Genomic DNA, 16,077 nt, shown 5'->3' with positions numbered 1-16,077 from the left:
ACCATTTCTTTCCAGATGGAGATTTAAATGTAAAATGTTGATAGATAGTTTGAAGGTACTTTGCTAGAAGAGCCTTATTTATGCTACAAATATAGTTTTGCTTCATTTTTAGTTTTCTCCTAACTTCTGTTTTCCACATGATTGCTGTGCTTTATTCAGCTTTTGAGGAATTTCATTAACTTTTTAATTATTTTTCATTCATTATAGCCTTGCAAAGGAGCTCTGGTGGTGCAGTGGTTAAGTCATTCAGCTGCTAACCAAAACATCAGTAGTTCGAACCCACCAGCTGCTTCATGGGAGAAAGATAAGGTGTCTGCTTCTGTAAAGCTTTACAGCCTTGGAAACCCATGGGACAGTTCTACTTTGTCCTACAGGGTAGCTATGAGTCAGAATCAACTCGATGGCAGTGGGTTTGGTTTAGTGTTTTTGGTATGACTTTGCAAGCTGAATAAGGCTCAAGGAACAGGAAAGGTTTACCTTTAAGATCTAGGGTTCAGTCAACAATTTTAAAGGTCAAAACAAGGTCACTATCTGAGATAACACTGTAAATATCACACATAACTTTAACATTCTAATTTCACATATGAGAGAACAACAATCCAAATAAATAAGTCAACATTAACAAATCCTCTACTGGAATATAAATTAGAAAGCTGTATCTTAAGAAAGATTTAACAAAAAAAAAAAAAAAGGATTTTTTTCCTGATGTCTTTCAACTAGAAAATTACAAACAGTAATACATTTCCACCACCATCCCAAATATTGAAAGCAAATTATTTTCATAGGTATCTGATTGTGGCTCACACACCTTTCATTTGTGTTCCCAAACGGAAGGCTTTACAAAAGAAATACTGTTTGGTCCAGATGGCCATCTAGAAAACTCCCTGAGAGAACTCAGAATTCTCTCTAGCCAAAAATACTGTTTCCATGTATTCAAGTGCCAGAAATCCCACTGCCACTCTTTCAGGCAGATCAAATAAACCATCTAAAAAGATTTGGTTGTTGTCTTTGTCAATTGAAAAAGGTTGGTTCCACTTACAAGGGACAATGTAACCTCCCACACCCACCCATCCCCGCTGTCTACAGCCTTCTCTCCCTTTATTTGTGAGCAGTAATACATTAAAGACTTTTGAAATAATTGCATTTATCCTTTATTTCCTTGCTCACTTAACATTTTCAGAAGTATCTGCCACAAGTTTGACTTTAAAATGTCAAATTCTTAGAAAAACTGCTGATAGTTGACTACTTTAAGACTGGATTGATGGATAATAAATTGGAAATTTTTAAACATTCAAAACAAAGCAATAAAATTCTAGTGTTGCTTGTATTCTATTCCATATAGACATATGAACATATTTTTTTTCCTCACTGTCAGGAACTTGGAAAACAGTTAGCTAAATGGTATTTAAAATTGTCTATTTATTGTGTACCTGTTTCTGTCCAAGATGCTGCAATGCTGCAGGAATGTATGTGATGTGTATGTATGTGCATGTGTGTGTGCGTGCGTGTTTGTGTGCACACAGTATTTTTTAATTTATATTTTAGTGGAAAATGGCTGGATCAGTATTAGTGGACAGGAGCTCTTTTATGTACGTTATATCCGGTATTTCAAAATTGCTTTCTTTATAATACATCCTTACCATTTTAATCAAAATATTTTTTATTCCGGTTTATATATTTAAGTGTTTTTTTATTTCAATTTAAAAAATTTCTTTAGCTGGGTGAAATCTCGGAAATCGAGTCCAATCCTTTCATCTTACAATTTAATAAAACTGAAATCCAGCAAGGACCAAGGTAGTGGGGGAGCCAGGATCAGAATTCAAGGCTCAGTTTGTGAAAAAGATGTGAACATAGCATAAATGTGGTTTCAGTTTGGTCCCGATAAATCTCCACACTATAATGAACATTGGACAGAATCTTAAAAAGTATTCAGGCACAAACAAAACATGAATTCAGATAATTCAGATTAGTATCTTTTTCTTAGTTACAATTTTTTTTTTTTTTTTTTGCATAATGAGGAAGGAGAGAACATTGAATATCCATGCCTTCCCAACCCTCTCAGCTGTCATCCCACATTCTTCTCTCCCTCTCAATTCTGTCCTTCATGTGTCCATCCTCCTGCCCCCAAAAGACTTCTACTTGGCTCTGACCACTGCAAACTCCATTCCATGTTATTATCATTCATTCAGTCTCCTAAGGTCCTCCCGGAGCAGGACTGAAGAGCCTGTGGCAGAGCGGCCTTATCTAGCCCCACTGCTTAATTTCATCTCGATCAAAGGCTAAATATCCAAAGTCATGTGCTTGGTTATGCCTATGGTTGCAAGAACATACCACAGCTTTCAGTATATTTAATACCACCATCCAAACAAGTGATGGCCATGAAATGATTTTACTCCTTACCTCCCAATCTCTCTCTTTCTCTGTTTCTCTTTGCTCACTGGCTCTTGCTTTCTCACTCTCCTGTACTGTATATCTCCCTTTTCCTATGTATGGGTCTGGAGGTGTGCTTCCACTATGGCTTTCCAGTTTCTCATTCATTTTCCTTTTCATGAATTCTTTGGTATTTGCTCCTTTTCGACTGTCTCTCCCTTTCTCACCATTCATATCACTCCACCACCATCCCTTGCCTTCTCTATTTTAAATAACTAGAAGCTCAGAGTATACTTTTAAAAATGTATTTACTAGTTCTATAATTCTTTTTTATATTCCATTTTCAAGTGAATGTAATTTTTATCTCATTTAAAAAATATAAAACCAGCATTTCCATAATGATCAATTGTTCCACTTTGCAGTAGTGGGCCTCAATTGAAAAAAAAAAAAAAAAAAAAAGGTAGAGGGAGTCTCTCATCACTCCCCTAGAGAAAAGCATTATCTGTGTGTCATATGTCTCCCTGTAATATCTTGAACAAAAACAAGTGTACAATACACATTTGTATAGTTAACTAGTTTTTAAATTCCTGACAATGATTTTTTAAAAAATTATTTTATGTACTTTTAACAGTATACATGATACTGAAGTTCTGCTCTGTCATGGAAAAAAGAAAAGAAAAAAATTTTCATCATTCTCATTTATCAGTTGTATTTAGAAAAATTTACCAGTGTTTTAGTTAAGTTCAAAATCCTTTCTAATTAATGCTAGTTCATTTATATTTGTTTTCCAAAGAAAAATAAACCTACAGTATATAAAATAGAGGAAGTCCAGAATTACTGGTCTTAACTGCAAACAAACTGCTATAAAGTGGCACTTATTCTTTGCTTTTCTCATAGGCAATATGCTTGAATTTGGCATAAAATATTTTAAATACTTTGGCACATTACATATGTTTTATTTTAAAAATAAACAAGATTTTAAAACAAGATTTCTAGTTTCAAAAAGACATCTGAGAACTTTCACTAAACCACAGTAAATTAAAAAAAAAAAAAACACTGAGATTGAAGTGATAGTTGCAGAACTATACATAGTTACAAAAAAAAATGAATTATATACTTACAGGGAATTAATTTTATAGTACAAAAACTATACCTCGATAATAACTTTTTAAACTGAGAAAAATTATGCACAAAATCGAATTTGCTAGCAAATATATGGGAGCTCTGGTAGCATAGTGGCTAAGGCACTTGACTGCTAACCAGAAGGCTGGCGGTTCAAACCCACCAGTCACTCCTCGGAAGGAAGATGGGGCAATCTACTTCCGTAGTGATACTGCCTCGGAAATCCAAGGAGGGGTCACTATGAGTCAGGTCCGACTCGACAGCACATAACAAGAACAACAACAGCAAATATATGGAAACTCCGTTTGATTTCAGTAGGCTTACAAATCCGATTGTTTTCACCTTGGTTGGGAGCTTTCCACATAGCATACTTACTTTACATACTTATCCAGATTTTTTTCACCAAACAATATTTAAAATGAAGGCTTGCCTATTCCTTTCTGAACATTCTGCCCAAATTTTTATTAAAGTAAATCTTGCTGCCTCCATTTCATAGGTCCTGAGAATTTTAAAAACAGAAGGCAGCCTTAGGCCTCCCCTATTGGTTTGTAAAGTAAGGATGACTCTGGTCCAATAAAACCTTCCATCATTTGCCTAGGCAGGTAGATGATTCAATACTGTTTGCATATTAAGATAATTTATGTAATCATTCATTTTAGCTTTCCTCCCTATTCTTCAGTCCCCACGACCTTCCCTGGCTTACCCCTGCCAAATCCAACTTCTACATTTATTTAATGCCTCTTTTCCCCTCTGACTTTCTAAAACTATCAATGAAGTCCCAAATTAATCTCCATTCCATTGGAGCTTTACCAACATACAACACATTAATTTTCCTATTTTCTATCCAGGGCTAAAGGGAAATAATTTCATGTCACCTTTTTCAGAAAGCCAAATGGTAATGCTGTCTAATAATTTTATATTCACTCAGGTCCCAATACCAAAGAATTTCCTTTTTACAGATATATTTGGTTCCTGGTCTTCACTGGACCTCTTCTTTCCCCTGTTCATCCTCTGCTGAAAAGTCTGTCCTCTACTTTAGCACAGGCCTCCTGTGTAGGTGATGCTCCTGATCACCGACACTTGATTAGTTTCTCCTCCATACAGTATTCTAAGGTTTTTTAAAAAAATTCTTTAAAATGTATTTGTTTTCCTACTGATATTGTGCCATGTATGTAACATCCCTGAGTTTAGTTTCTTTAAAGGATAAATTTTATCTATAGGTTTTAAGACTTTAGCAAGGATGAGAAACTTCAGGCATGAGTCTGCCTTTACTCACTGCATCTTCAAGAACACCAGTAACTACCAATACCCTTAAGGCTACTATAAAATCATAAAACCCTGTTATAATTCAAATGTTCTCCTGCTCATTGGGCCTTTTTGTGACAAGAGGAATTAAATAACCTCTGGCTAACAAGAACAGTAGCAAGGAAAGTAGCTGACATGGTAACAGTAATCAGGGTAAAGTTATCGGGGATGGTGGTGATAGCAGTTGCGACAGTGATAACTATAGTAATTGCAGTTCCCATTTACTTAGAGCCTATTATGTGACAGGCCACTGCATGCTAGATAAGTTTTTTTTTTTTTTTTTTGTGAGATTATACACAGCAAAATACACACCAACAGTTTCTACATGTACAATTCAGTATGTATGTATTGTTTTATTTAATCCTCACAACAGCCCTACAAAGTATGTACTATTCCCATTTTACAGATGAAGAAACTGAGGCCAAGAAGGAAAATATGTTTTCTCTGGGTCATACCATTAGGAAACGGCAGAGCCTGAATTCAAATTCAAGTGTAGTGGATCCCAAAGCCCATATTCCTAACATAAGTATCAAAAAAAAAAAGAAAACCAAACTCACTGCCATCGAGTCGATTCCAACTCATGGTGACTTCATTGGGTTTCCAAGGCTGTAAATCTTTATGGAGCAAACTGTCTCCTCTTTTGCAGAGCGGCTGGTGTGTTTGAACCACTGATTTTTTGGTCAGCAGCCAAATGCCTTAAACACTACACTACCAGAGCCCCCTAACCTCAGTATCAAGCCACCTCATATAGGGAGCCCAGAGAAGCAAGACATGTTTGTTCTGTGTATCTCTGTGTACCTTTTGTTACAACCACAGACTACTGAATATCCCCTCGCAATGTGCCCATCCTGTAAGTTTTCTAGTTTCTGTTTGCTGTAAAGTCACAGGGGAGCTGCTTGGAGCAGATGGTCACTGTTGTCCACTCTGGGGCCAGCACTGACCAGGCAGGAACTGCACTGGAAGCATGCATGCACCCACTGCTCCCATTCTCCACTGATGGTTCCAGATTCAATTTTTAAAACTAGAAGAGCTACAGGGGAAAATCAGGGGAAGGGGCAGTAAGAATAAGGAAGGGGTTTCTACAGGGCTTTTCCACCCATCAGAACTTGGAAGATAAATCTGATAGTGCTACCCAGAGTATAAGACCCCACCCCCATCTTGAGGCTGGCTAGAGGGGCAAGGACTGAAGGGGCCAGAATCCTCAATGTACCCCCCAGCAGATGCAAAACTAACCCCCTTTAGGCATCTAGCTCGCCTGGCATAACACACTACACAAAATACTGTTCCACATCCTACTTTAGCAAGTAGTGATGGAGATCTTAAAAGCTTGCAACTAGCCATCTAGATGCAACAATGGATATCTCCTCATCCAGAGCAAAGAAGAATGAAGAAAACCAAAGACTCTTAGAAACAATTAGTCCAAGCAACTGGTACACCATGGGATCCTCAGCCTATACGACTATGAGACCAGAAGAACTAGATGGTGCCCCGCTACCACTGTCAACAACTCTGAGGGGGATTTTTGTAGGAGATCCTGGATAAAGTGAGAGAACAATGTGGAACAAAACTCACAATCATTTGAGGGGGGGAAGGGAACAGGTTTCCTGGTCTGATAGAGCCTGATGGAACCACTGAGACTATGCCCCCTAGCTGCCCTTCAGGTTTGGAACTGAACCCACTCCTGTGGCATCCAGCCAAACATAAGACAGGTATATGATGTGAACATTTATATTAGGTAGATACACTCCTTGGAGAGAACATTCATGGGAGAATAGAGGGCAGTGTATGCACGGGGAGACAGCTCAGGGGACAGGAGTGCATGGAGGGAAGGACACCTGGAAGAGGTAACTATGGGGAGGAAGTGGGAAGGAGCTGTCGCATTATGGTAAATTATAGTCAATGCCATAACACAAAGTATATGTGAGTTGCTGTATGGAAAGTGAATTTGCTCTGTAAGCTTTCACCCAAATTACAATTTAAAAAAAAAAAAAAAAAACCTAACCCCCTTCAGATATTCCAACTATTACGTTCTTATGAATCATTTAAAGGACTTTCTCATCAAGGCCATGGAAGATCATCTGTGTGAATTTTGGTGATAGTGGGAATAGACTGGCACAATGTAAATTTTTGTCCATGTTAAGGGACTTTAGTTGAACTTTTAGAAATTTCACAGAGATTCATTTTTTAAAAGCCCATTGCTCCCAAGTCAATTCTGACTCATAATGACACTATCGGACAGAGTAGAATTGCCCCATCAGGTTTCCATGGCTGTAATCTTTATAGAAGCAGACTACCTCATCGTTCTCTTGCAGAGTGGCTTGTGGGTTCAAACTCTCAACCTTCCTGTTACAAGCCAAGTTCTTTACCACCACCAGGGTTCCTAGCATCATAAAATTACCTGGCAACAGAAATATATAACTAAATTCCTGAATTAAATGTCTGGATTAAAATACTTAATTTTAATACAAAATATTATAAAACTATCTATCAAATTATCACAATTTAAAGTGTTTTTTTGAAAAAAGTGCATTTTCTCTATTTCCCAAGTCTTCATAACAATTTTTAAAGATCTTTACCCATAAAAAACAAAGGGTTACAAATATTCAAGAGGCATATTACCTTTAAACTTTCTAACAAATGTTTTTAGGACTTAAAAAGTCATCCACATACTGTATTACTGATTTTTTTCTCACTAAAAATATTCTTTAGCATTTCTGATATAAGTAATATAACAGCTTCCCACTGGAAACTTAGGATGGAAGCATGTTATATATGTTTTTCCCAAATTCAGTTATTAAAATTTAATTTTCACACTTTTGCTTATCTACACATTATCTATGTTATTATTTAATACTGTTACTTAAATCAACTCACATTTTTCCAACCTCCTCCTAACTATCCCTGAAATAACAGTTTAGATTTGCCTGTTACTTTATATAAATCACATTTTAACTGTTAATGTTATATATAAAATAAAACACGTAACGTGAAGAAGCCTTAGATTCTGGTCCTACTCTTCTTGTAAGTTCCTTAAAACAGTTAACTAATATTGGACTCCAGGTTTTTTTCATTTGTAAAATAGAAATAATCATTTTTCTATACTACATATGAGCAAATTGTCTTTGAAAATATTTTGTAGAAATATAAATATTTAAAAATATACTGAAGTTGTCAAGGATTTCATTTTACTTGGTGGACCCATAATCATTGCCCATGGAAGCAGTTAAGAAGTCAAAGAACATACTGCATTGGGCAAATTTGATACAAAAGACCTGTTTAAAGTGTTAAAGAACAAAGATGTCACCTTAAGAACTTAGATGTGCCTGACCAAGCCATGGTATTTTCAATCACCTCACGTGCACACAAAAGCTGCACAATGAACAAAGAAGACCAAAGAATTGATGCCTTTGAATTATGGTATTGATGAAGAATATTCAATATACCATGGAATGCCACAAGAATGAACAAATCTGCCCTGGAAGAAGTACAGAAGAATGTTCCTTAGCAGCAAGGATGGTGAGACATGTATTTTGGACATGTTATCAGGAGAGACCAGTCCCTGGAGAAGGACATCATGCTTGATAAAATAGGTCAGTGAAAAAGAGGAAGACTCTCAACAAGATGGACTTGGACTGACAGAGTGGCTACAACAATGGGCTCAAACATAGAGGATGGTGCAGAACCAGGCAGTGTTTCATCCTGTTGTACACAGGGTCACTACGAGTTAGCACTGATGCCACAGCACTTAATAACAACAACAAAATACCATCAGATGAAATCCCCTTTTTTGGAAATGGGCCTTCCTCCTACAGCTTACTGAGGATAAGTTACAATTGCTAAGGGAATTTTTATATCTCCTCCTCAAAGAAAAATGAACAACCTTTCTCCTGCTACCTGACTCTTGGTGTCCAGGCAGTGCTGGGCAAAGCAAAGAACAGAAAAGGCAGAGTCCAACTGTCCATAGTGTTGTCACTCCAAGCAAGACTGGGCTGGGCTTTATGCAAACACCTAACTCACTTTTAAGTAATCATTCCTATATTTATTGTTTTTTCCCTCCATTAGACTGAAAGCCCCATGGAGGCAGGGACCACGTGTGTCTTGTTCCCTGCTGTCATCAGTCCCTGTGGCTAACCTGTGCCAAACACACAGTTAACCTGAATATGTGCTGGATGGTAAATGAACAGATAATCTTATGGAGTCCCATGGAGCCAATTATGCAGAACCTTACTTAGGGACCCAGAAGTCTTGGGTAATAGCACAGCTTTGCTCAAACAACCACAGGACCTTGCTGGTATCCAAAATAAAATTTTAAAAATGACCAAAATGACCAACTAAGACTTGTCAAATCTAACTTGCTCCTCTTTGTTTTTGTTTCGTTTTCTGTACCCCCACAAAAAAAAACTGTTTCCCATTGTCATCAGGTCAGCATTCAGTGAGGAACTTCTATGTACCTGGTGTGTATTAGGTGCTGAGTTCTTGGCATTCAAAGATATGCAAGACATGGCACTGCCCTCATAGGCTTCACTCATAGAAAGACAACAATGTAGACAAATAATTACAATAGAGTGTGAGAAGTGCGATAAAGACAGGCTATATATAAGTAAAGGAAGGAGAGTTAGGACTTTAGGACCACCAGGGAAGTCTTAAAACAATTTTACAGAGTTAACATCTTCTGACATCTTTAAGCATAAGAGGAGTACACTAGACAGACACAGAATAGGGCATTGAGAGTAGAGCAAAGAGCATGTATGTGAGGTGCCTGGTATGTATTCTGAGATAGGGTGAGTGCTCAGTGCCCTGGCAGGAGACCAGGTCTCTTCATGGGGAGCCTTGGTGTCCTTGCTAAGGCAATTGGACTTTACTCTGCAAGTCCAAAGAGAGCTAAAGAAGGTTTTAAAGCAAATGAATGGTCTGACCAAAAGAGTTTTAGAAAGATAGCAGCATGATCCCAATGAGAAAGGTACAACTCCCCAGTGAAACCCATGTTCTGGATTCTGCCAGTGAAACCCATGTTCACCAGCTAGCAGATAGATAGCCTTACCATGATATGCTAGTTACCTGTTGTTTGTTGTTGTTATTTGCCATTGAGTCGGCCCCGACTCACAGCGACCCCTCCTTGGGTTTCCGAGGCATTATCACTACGGAAGTAGGATTGCCCAACCTTCCTTCCGAGGAGTGGCTGGTGGGTTTGAACTGCCAGCCTTCTGGTTAGCAGCCAAGTGCCTTAGCCACTATGCTACCAGAGCTCCCGCTAGTTACCTAGTACATCCTTAAAAGGAATATCATAACCAAATTCTGAGACGAGGCCACTCTAGGGCCTGTCCAAGGATTCTCCAAGTGTGACAGATTGAAAAACAGGAAAGAAAGAACAAAACGGTGCTTATCAGAGTGTCCTGTTGTGAGCATCGTCTTTCCCATTTCTTGAGGAGTATCAAGGAATAGATGACTTGTTAGTAAGAAAAAGCACAACATCATCATGGAAGGTCATGGCTGAGGCTGAGAAATTTTAGCAAGTAGAAGGGATAATCAAGATCTTGAAGAGATATTTCTAATAATGGCCAAAACGGACTAAAAGTTTTAGGAATTCATTGGGAACTGTTCTGAAGTAAATAATTAGCTCACTAGGCAAAAGACTTAGTGCCACATAGGAAAACGGTGCCACTTTGAAAAAGACTATGACAGCATTACTCAAATAGTATCATTAGTGTCAACAGAGAATTCCTTCTCTTAGGGATCACAGCACCTGCATTATCAAAATGCACCAAGGAGAACTCCTTGGATGCCCAAATAAGTTACTTGAAAATAATCTGAGTATGGAAGGAATTACATCAATTTGTGGTTTCCAGGAAATGACTCTTAGTACTCTAGGAAAGAAATTCACAAGTACTAAATGCCAGAGGAGTCCACAGATGATGCAAATGGTAATGTACTTGGCAGCTACCCAAAAGGTTGGAGATTTTTGGTCCACCCAGAAAAGCGTTTCAGAAGATAGACCCAGAAGTATAATTCTGAAAAATCAGCCACTGAAAATCCTATGGAGCACAGTTCTACTCTGACGTACATGGGGTCACTGTGAGTCACAGCTGACCCCACAGCAACTGGTTTAAGTGCCAGACATTCAAAATACTACAAATATCTCCCATAGTTGTAAATAATATGTCATCATCACCACTATCATCATCACTGCTTTTGCCACCAAACAGATTCTCCCCAAGAACTTAAGGGTCTGAAAAACTCAATGTTATTTGGATGCCTACCTTATCACCAGGCAACAAACAGCCCAATAGTTAATACTTTTCCTACTTATACAGATAACATGTGATATTGCCCTTCTCCTCTAGGCACTGGAATCAGAGAAATGTGTATAGTAAAACATGCTAAAGTAATTGATTTATTATAAGAAACAACTCAATAGGTATTTGTTGAGTAAAAGCTCATTGGATCCCGAGCACCATGGCAACTATAACAGCGGGAAATGCATGACATTGTGATAGGCATACATATCATATCTATGTGAATGATGCAAAGTGGGTCCTGATTGAATAAGAAAGGCAGCCATTTAAGACCCTCAGATCTTTTTTTCTGTGCTCTGCTCATTACACTGTTTTTCTCTAATTCTTGTTGTATCTTATGGCACTTGCTTCTTTCCTTCCCTGTCTCTTTCAGCAAACTGTAACCTCCTGGAGGGCAGGGGCCAATTTTACCTATGTTGCAACCCCAGGTGTCTTACCCAGGGCCTAACAAAAGAAACTTCTCCATAAATACTTGATAGAGGAATGAGTGAATAAATTACAAATAACCTAAGAAAATTAAGTTATTGGGCATCTTGAGGATGCCTTAGAGAGAAGGGTATCACTTACAAAAGGCAAGAAGATGACTTCACTTTATATACCTGCATATCGAGCCAGCTTAACCATTTCTCTCCAAGTGGTAACACACAGGTTCTCAGATCTGAATATGATCATCAGGTGATCCCTGGCCAACCTCCAGACCTGCATCAAACCATACAGGATTGGGCCCAGGATGATTCCGATTCAAGTGGCCACAGAACACATTCAGAAAACACTTCAGTTGATAAGGGGTTTAGGGCACAGGCTTTGGATCAGAAGGAGCCAGGTTTCATCCCAGCACAGTACTTAACTAGCTCCAAGGTAGACTTGTGCAAGTTTCTTAACCTCTCTGTGCCTCAGTTTCCTCAGTTATAAAATGGGATAGATAACAGTATCTACCTCATAGTATGTTATGAGGATTACATGAAATAAAGTATGGAAAGTGCCAAGTCCAATTCCTGCGACTAGTAACTGCCCCATAAATTATAGCTATTATTATTATTATACTTGCGGTTGTTAAGGTATTTAACCAGGAATGAATTACTATTTAAAAGCATTTTTAAACAAAATGACAGTCTGAATCATCAAGCTGACAGACATCCCCACGTACCTCAAAATTAACTTTTTGAATTGTTATGCCAGTTTCTCAGGAAAGCATTGGATTGTGAAATTGAAACTTATCTATAATCATTCCTTAAGGAATGTTTCAAACACTCCTACAAATCCAAATAGCTTTTTGGAAAATGACATTATTCCAAATCCCAGCCAACAGTTTACATCTTACATGTAAATCCTTGTATTACAAAACTAGCCACCTATTAGGTTGATATGTGAAAGCATGAAGATACTCATATTAGACAATCTAATTCTGAACATTAAAGTCCTCCAGTTAGAGAGGTAAAGGAAACATGGGATGAAAATGCTGAATTTGGTTTTCCATATTAAGCTTAATAAAGGAAATTAAGCATAATCTGCGCCCATGTTAGAAAGAAATTCTCTCCTTGTCTTCAGAAACTACATGACATGCTTTTTAAATTTGTCATGTGCATGGGGAACCCAAAGCAGATTTGGGGAACATGGAATAGATCCAGGGCCATCATTTTGATCTTCTGTGCATCATTTTGATTTTGTATACTTCTATGCTAATTTCAACTCTCCGGCCTATTATTTAAACCTTAGCAGGGCAAATGTGCTGTTTTACAGGGCCATAATCCACTTGGTAGGTGGACAACCAGGAGGCCTTTGGTCTTCATCATTTACTCCAATAAGAAAACTCAACTATTGCCTCGTAAAACAGCATGTGTTCTCATGCCGATTCCAAATGTGATGCTAACCTACTGAAGAACATCCTCTGAATTTCTAACCGAATTCATAAAATAAAAAGCACAACACAGATGCAGTTAGGAAGAAAATATTTATATCATAATTAAAATCAACACCAAGAATTCATCATGGTCACAGAGGTAACCAAAATTGGCCTTTGCATAATTTCATTCAGTCTAGAGCTTATCTGGGGGTATAAACAGTAAAAATGAAAGGGTTGGAAACTGATTCCAACTAGATTCCAGGCCACACAGGTGTTGATGTCAATAAGACTTCTCATTTTAAGTCTAAGAAGGTTAGGCACTGTTTATGAAAATTCTAACCTAGTAAATTTTTCAATCTCTTGCTACTCAAAGATAAATTCTGAAGACATTTATACCCCACCAATTTTTTTTAACCTTCAACTTCTGTATGCTTTGCTGTTAGATGCTGTGGAGTTGGTTCCAATTCATGATGATCATATGTACAACAGAACAAAACACTGTCCAGTCCTGCACCATCCTCACAATAGTTGTTGCCATGTTTGAGTCCACTGTTGCAGCCACTTTGTCAGTCCATTTCATTGAGAGACTGGTCCTGCCTGATTACATGTCCGAACTATGTAAGGCAAAGTCTCACCATCCTTACTTCTAAGGAGCATTCTGGCTGCACTTCTTCCAAGACAGATTTATTCATTGTTCTGGCAATCCATGGTATGTTCAGTATTCTTCACCAACATTATAATTCAAAAGCACCAATTCTTCTTCAGTTTTCCTTATTCATTGTCCAGCTTTCACATGCAAATGAGGCAACGAAAAATACCATGTCTTGGGTCAGGTGTACCTTAGTCCTCAAAGTGATATCTTTTTTTTTTTTTTTTAATCAGTTTAAAGAAGTCTTTTACAGGAGATTTGCCCAATGCAATACATTGATTTCTTCTTCTTCTTTTTTTTAATTTAATTTTATTTTTTTATTGTGATTTGGGTGAAGATTTACAGAGCAAATTCACTTTCCATACAGCAGTTCACATATACTTTGTCTCATGTCATTGACCACAGTTTACCACAATATACATTGATTTCTTGACTGCTGCATCCAGGCCACTGATTATGGATCCAAGTAAAATAAAATCCTTGACAACTTCAATCTTTTCTCCATTTATCATGATGTTGCCTATTGGTCCAATTGTGAGGATTTTTGTTTTCTTTATGTTAAAGTGTAATCCATACTCAAGGCTGTAGTCTTTGATCTTCATAGTAAGGGCTTCAAGTCTTCTTAAGCAAGGTTGTGTCATCTGCATATCACAGGCTGTTAACCCTATAGTATATCCCTCATTTGGGGAGATGAGGTTCCCAGAGAGCCCAGCAGCCGCATCCCAGAGCCCCTGAGTCACAACAGCACTGACTATCAAGAATACAAGACAAGTAGCTGTGAAATCCAGGAGTAGACTGCAGTATTTGCAAGTGGACTATCATCAAGGACCATGATTGCTCCAGCCCACCACCAAGGTCTTAAAATATCACCTGCACCCCACTCTTACCACCATCTTTGCCAAAGGTAGAAGGAAGGAGAATTGAGGTGAAAGGCTGTGGTTTTAAGTGGCAAAAAGAAGTGATTAAAACAACATTAATAATCTGGCATTTACTTCATGTTCCAGGTATGTTGTCTCCTATCCATTTAGGTTTTGTTTCTTTTTCCCTCGGATACATTAAGAAAACAACATTGTTATCTTAATATGTGGTCCATGATGAATGCTTGAGACCCAGAGATTAGCATAGCTTAGTCATATGATCTCAGAATATCACTTATCTACTCTGGGCCTCAGTTTCCTCATTTAGAACAGGGCCTAGAGATCATATACATATAGTTGATAAGTATTTGTAGAAGGTTAAAAATGAGACTGAACCAGAAGATTTCAGGTTCCTTCCAGTCTCAACATTCAACAGTTCTATGACTTTTTCCTTATAAACTCATATCCTTTGTCATTTTAATTCTTTCTATAAGTGCGTATCATTAGACTAATCTCTTTTTACTTAGTACAATCCTACCTTACACATTCTCATCACTTTATAATGTAACGCCTCTATTATGTTACAGCAAGAAAGAAGCATTTTATCATAACTTGATCAATTTTTAAAAAACAATAATCAGTTGCCAGAGCATATTAACTGCTTTTCAAAGTTCTATGCAATACTCCAAAAGCTATATAAGAAAGTATTCATTTTTCTTCCACAGTTGTTTTCTGCTTTCTTGCAAGAGTTAAATGAACACAGTTCCCCACGCCTTGTGTCTGATGTGTTTTTCCTCCCCATAAAATGCTGTAGGGTATTTTCCCCCCTCTTTGAGAGGAAAAAAGAAATCTTTCCACTGCAATTTACTTTGGCTTTCTCAAAAGTTGGGTAGGAAAGTCAGCATAATTCAGGTTGAGTCTAAAATGTTCTTGTTGTACAAGTGTGTACAGAAAGGAAGCCTATAATTTCCGTACATTCTTTCAGGAAGTTTGTATTCTCTGTTTTCCAGGGAGCCTTTACTTTCCAAGGGAGTATGATCGACATGCCATTACTGAAGCAGGCCCAGAACATTGTTACGCTTGCCACAGCCATCAAGGAAAAATGATCTGTTAAATGAAGCTCTCATCAGGTGGGCTGAACATATACAGTAGGTTTCTTAAAGACAAACCATAATACTCAAGGCAACTTGTTAGTATGCCAGATTGGAACCTTATTTTACTTACAGTTCATGTTAATCATGATTTTTTTTAATCTTACTGGCCGGTTATTCCTCTAAAAATGAACTTTCTCCCTTTTAGCTCCAAGCTTGTGATTTTATTGTGTATTAATGTGTTACAGATTTACGATTTCACAAGGATAGAAAACAGTGAGGAAAGATGAACTGTGAGGGCAAATTAGATCTTTAATGAAACAGATCTTTCCCGAATAGATATATTCCCTTCACCCTTCTCAGGTTGGTAACTTTCCCACATTGTTCATTTGTCCAGATGACACCCTAAATAATTTTGAGAAAGGATGGGCCTTTAAAAAAAAAATAACTAAATGAAAGTGCCATGTCTATTTCTCTAATAATCTGATGAAACAACAGAGATGATACAGAAAAAGTTGATTAAGCATTATATTGGCTTATAAAAATT

At 37.6% G+C, this 16,077-nt stretch overlaps 1 protein-coding gene across 1 annotated transcript in view; it reads left to right on the top strand.

The window, feature by feature from the left end:
* Nucleotides 1-15,545, top strand: part of CLYBL (citramalyl-CoA lyase) — a 208,031-nt gene extending 192,486 nt beyond the window's left edge. The window contains exon 8 of the mRNA XM_007948168.2: nucleotides 15,450-15,545. Within this exon, the coding sequence (XP_007946359.1) occupies nucleotides 15,450-15,545 (96 nt within the window). The remainder of the gene's footprint in view (nucleotides 1-15,449) is intronic.
* Nucleotides 15,546-16,077: the final 532 nt, after the last annotated feature.

Source organism: Orycteropus afer, unplaced genomic scaffold (assembly GCF_000298275.1).
Source record: "Orycteropus afer afer isolate SDZICR_OR568_19922 unplaced genomic scaffold, OryAfe1.0 scaffold00206, whole genome shotgun sequence".
Taxonomy (NCBI): domain Eukaryota; kingdom Metazoa; phylum Chordata; class Mammalia; order Tubulidentata; family Orycteropodidae; genus Orycteropus; species Orycteropus afer.
The sequence above is the reverse complement of the archived record's forward strand: the minus strand, read 5'-3'. Positions and strand labels throughout refer to the sequence as shown.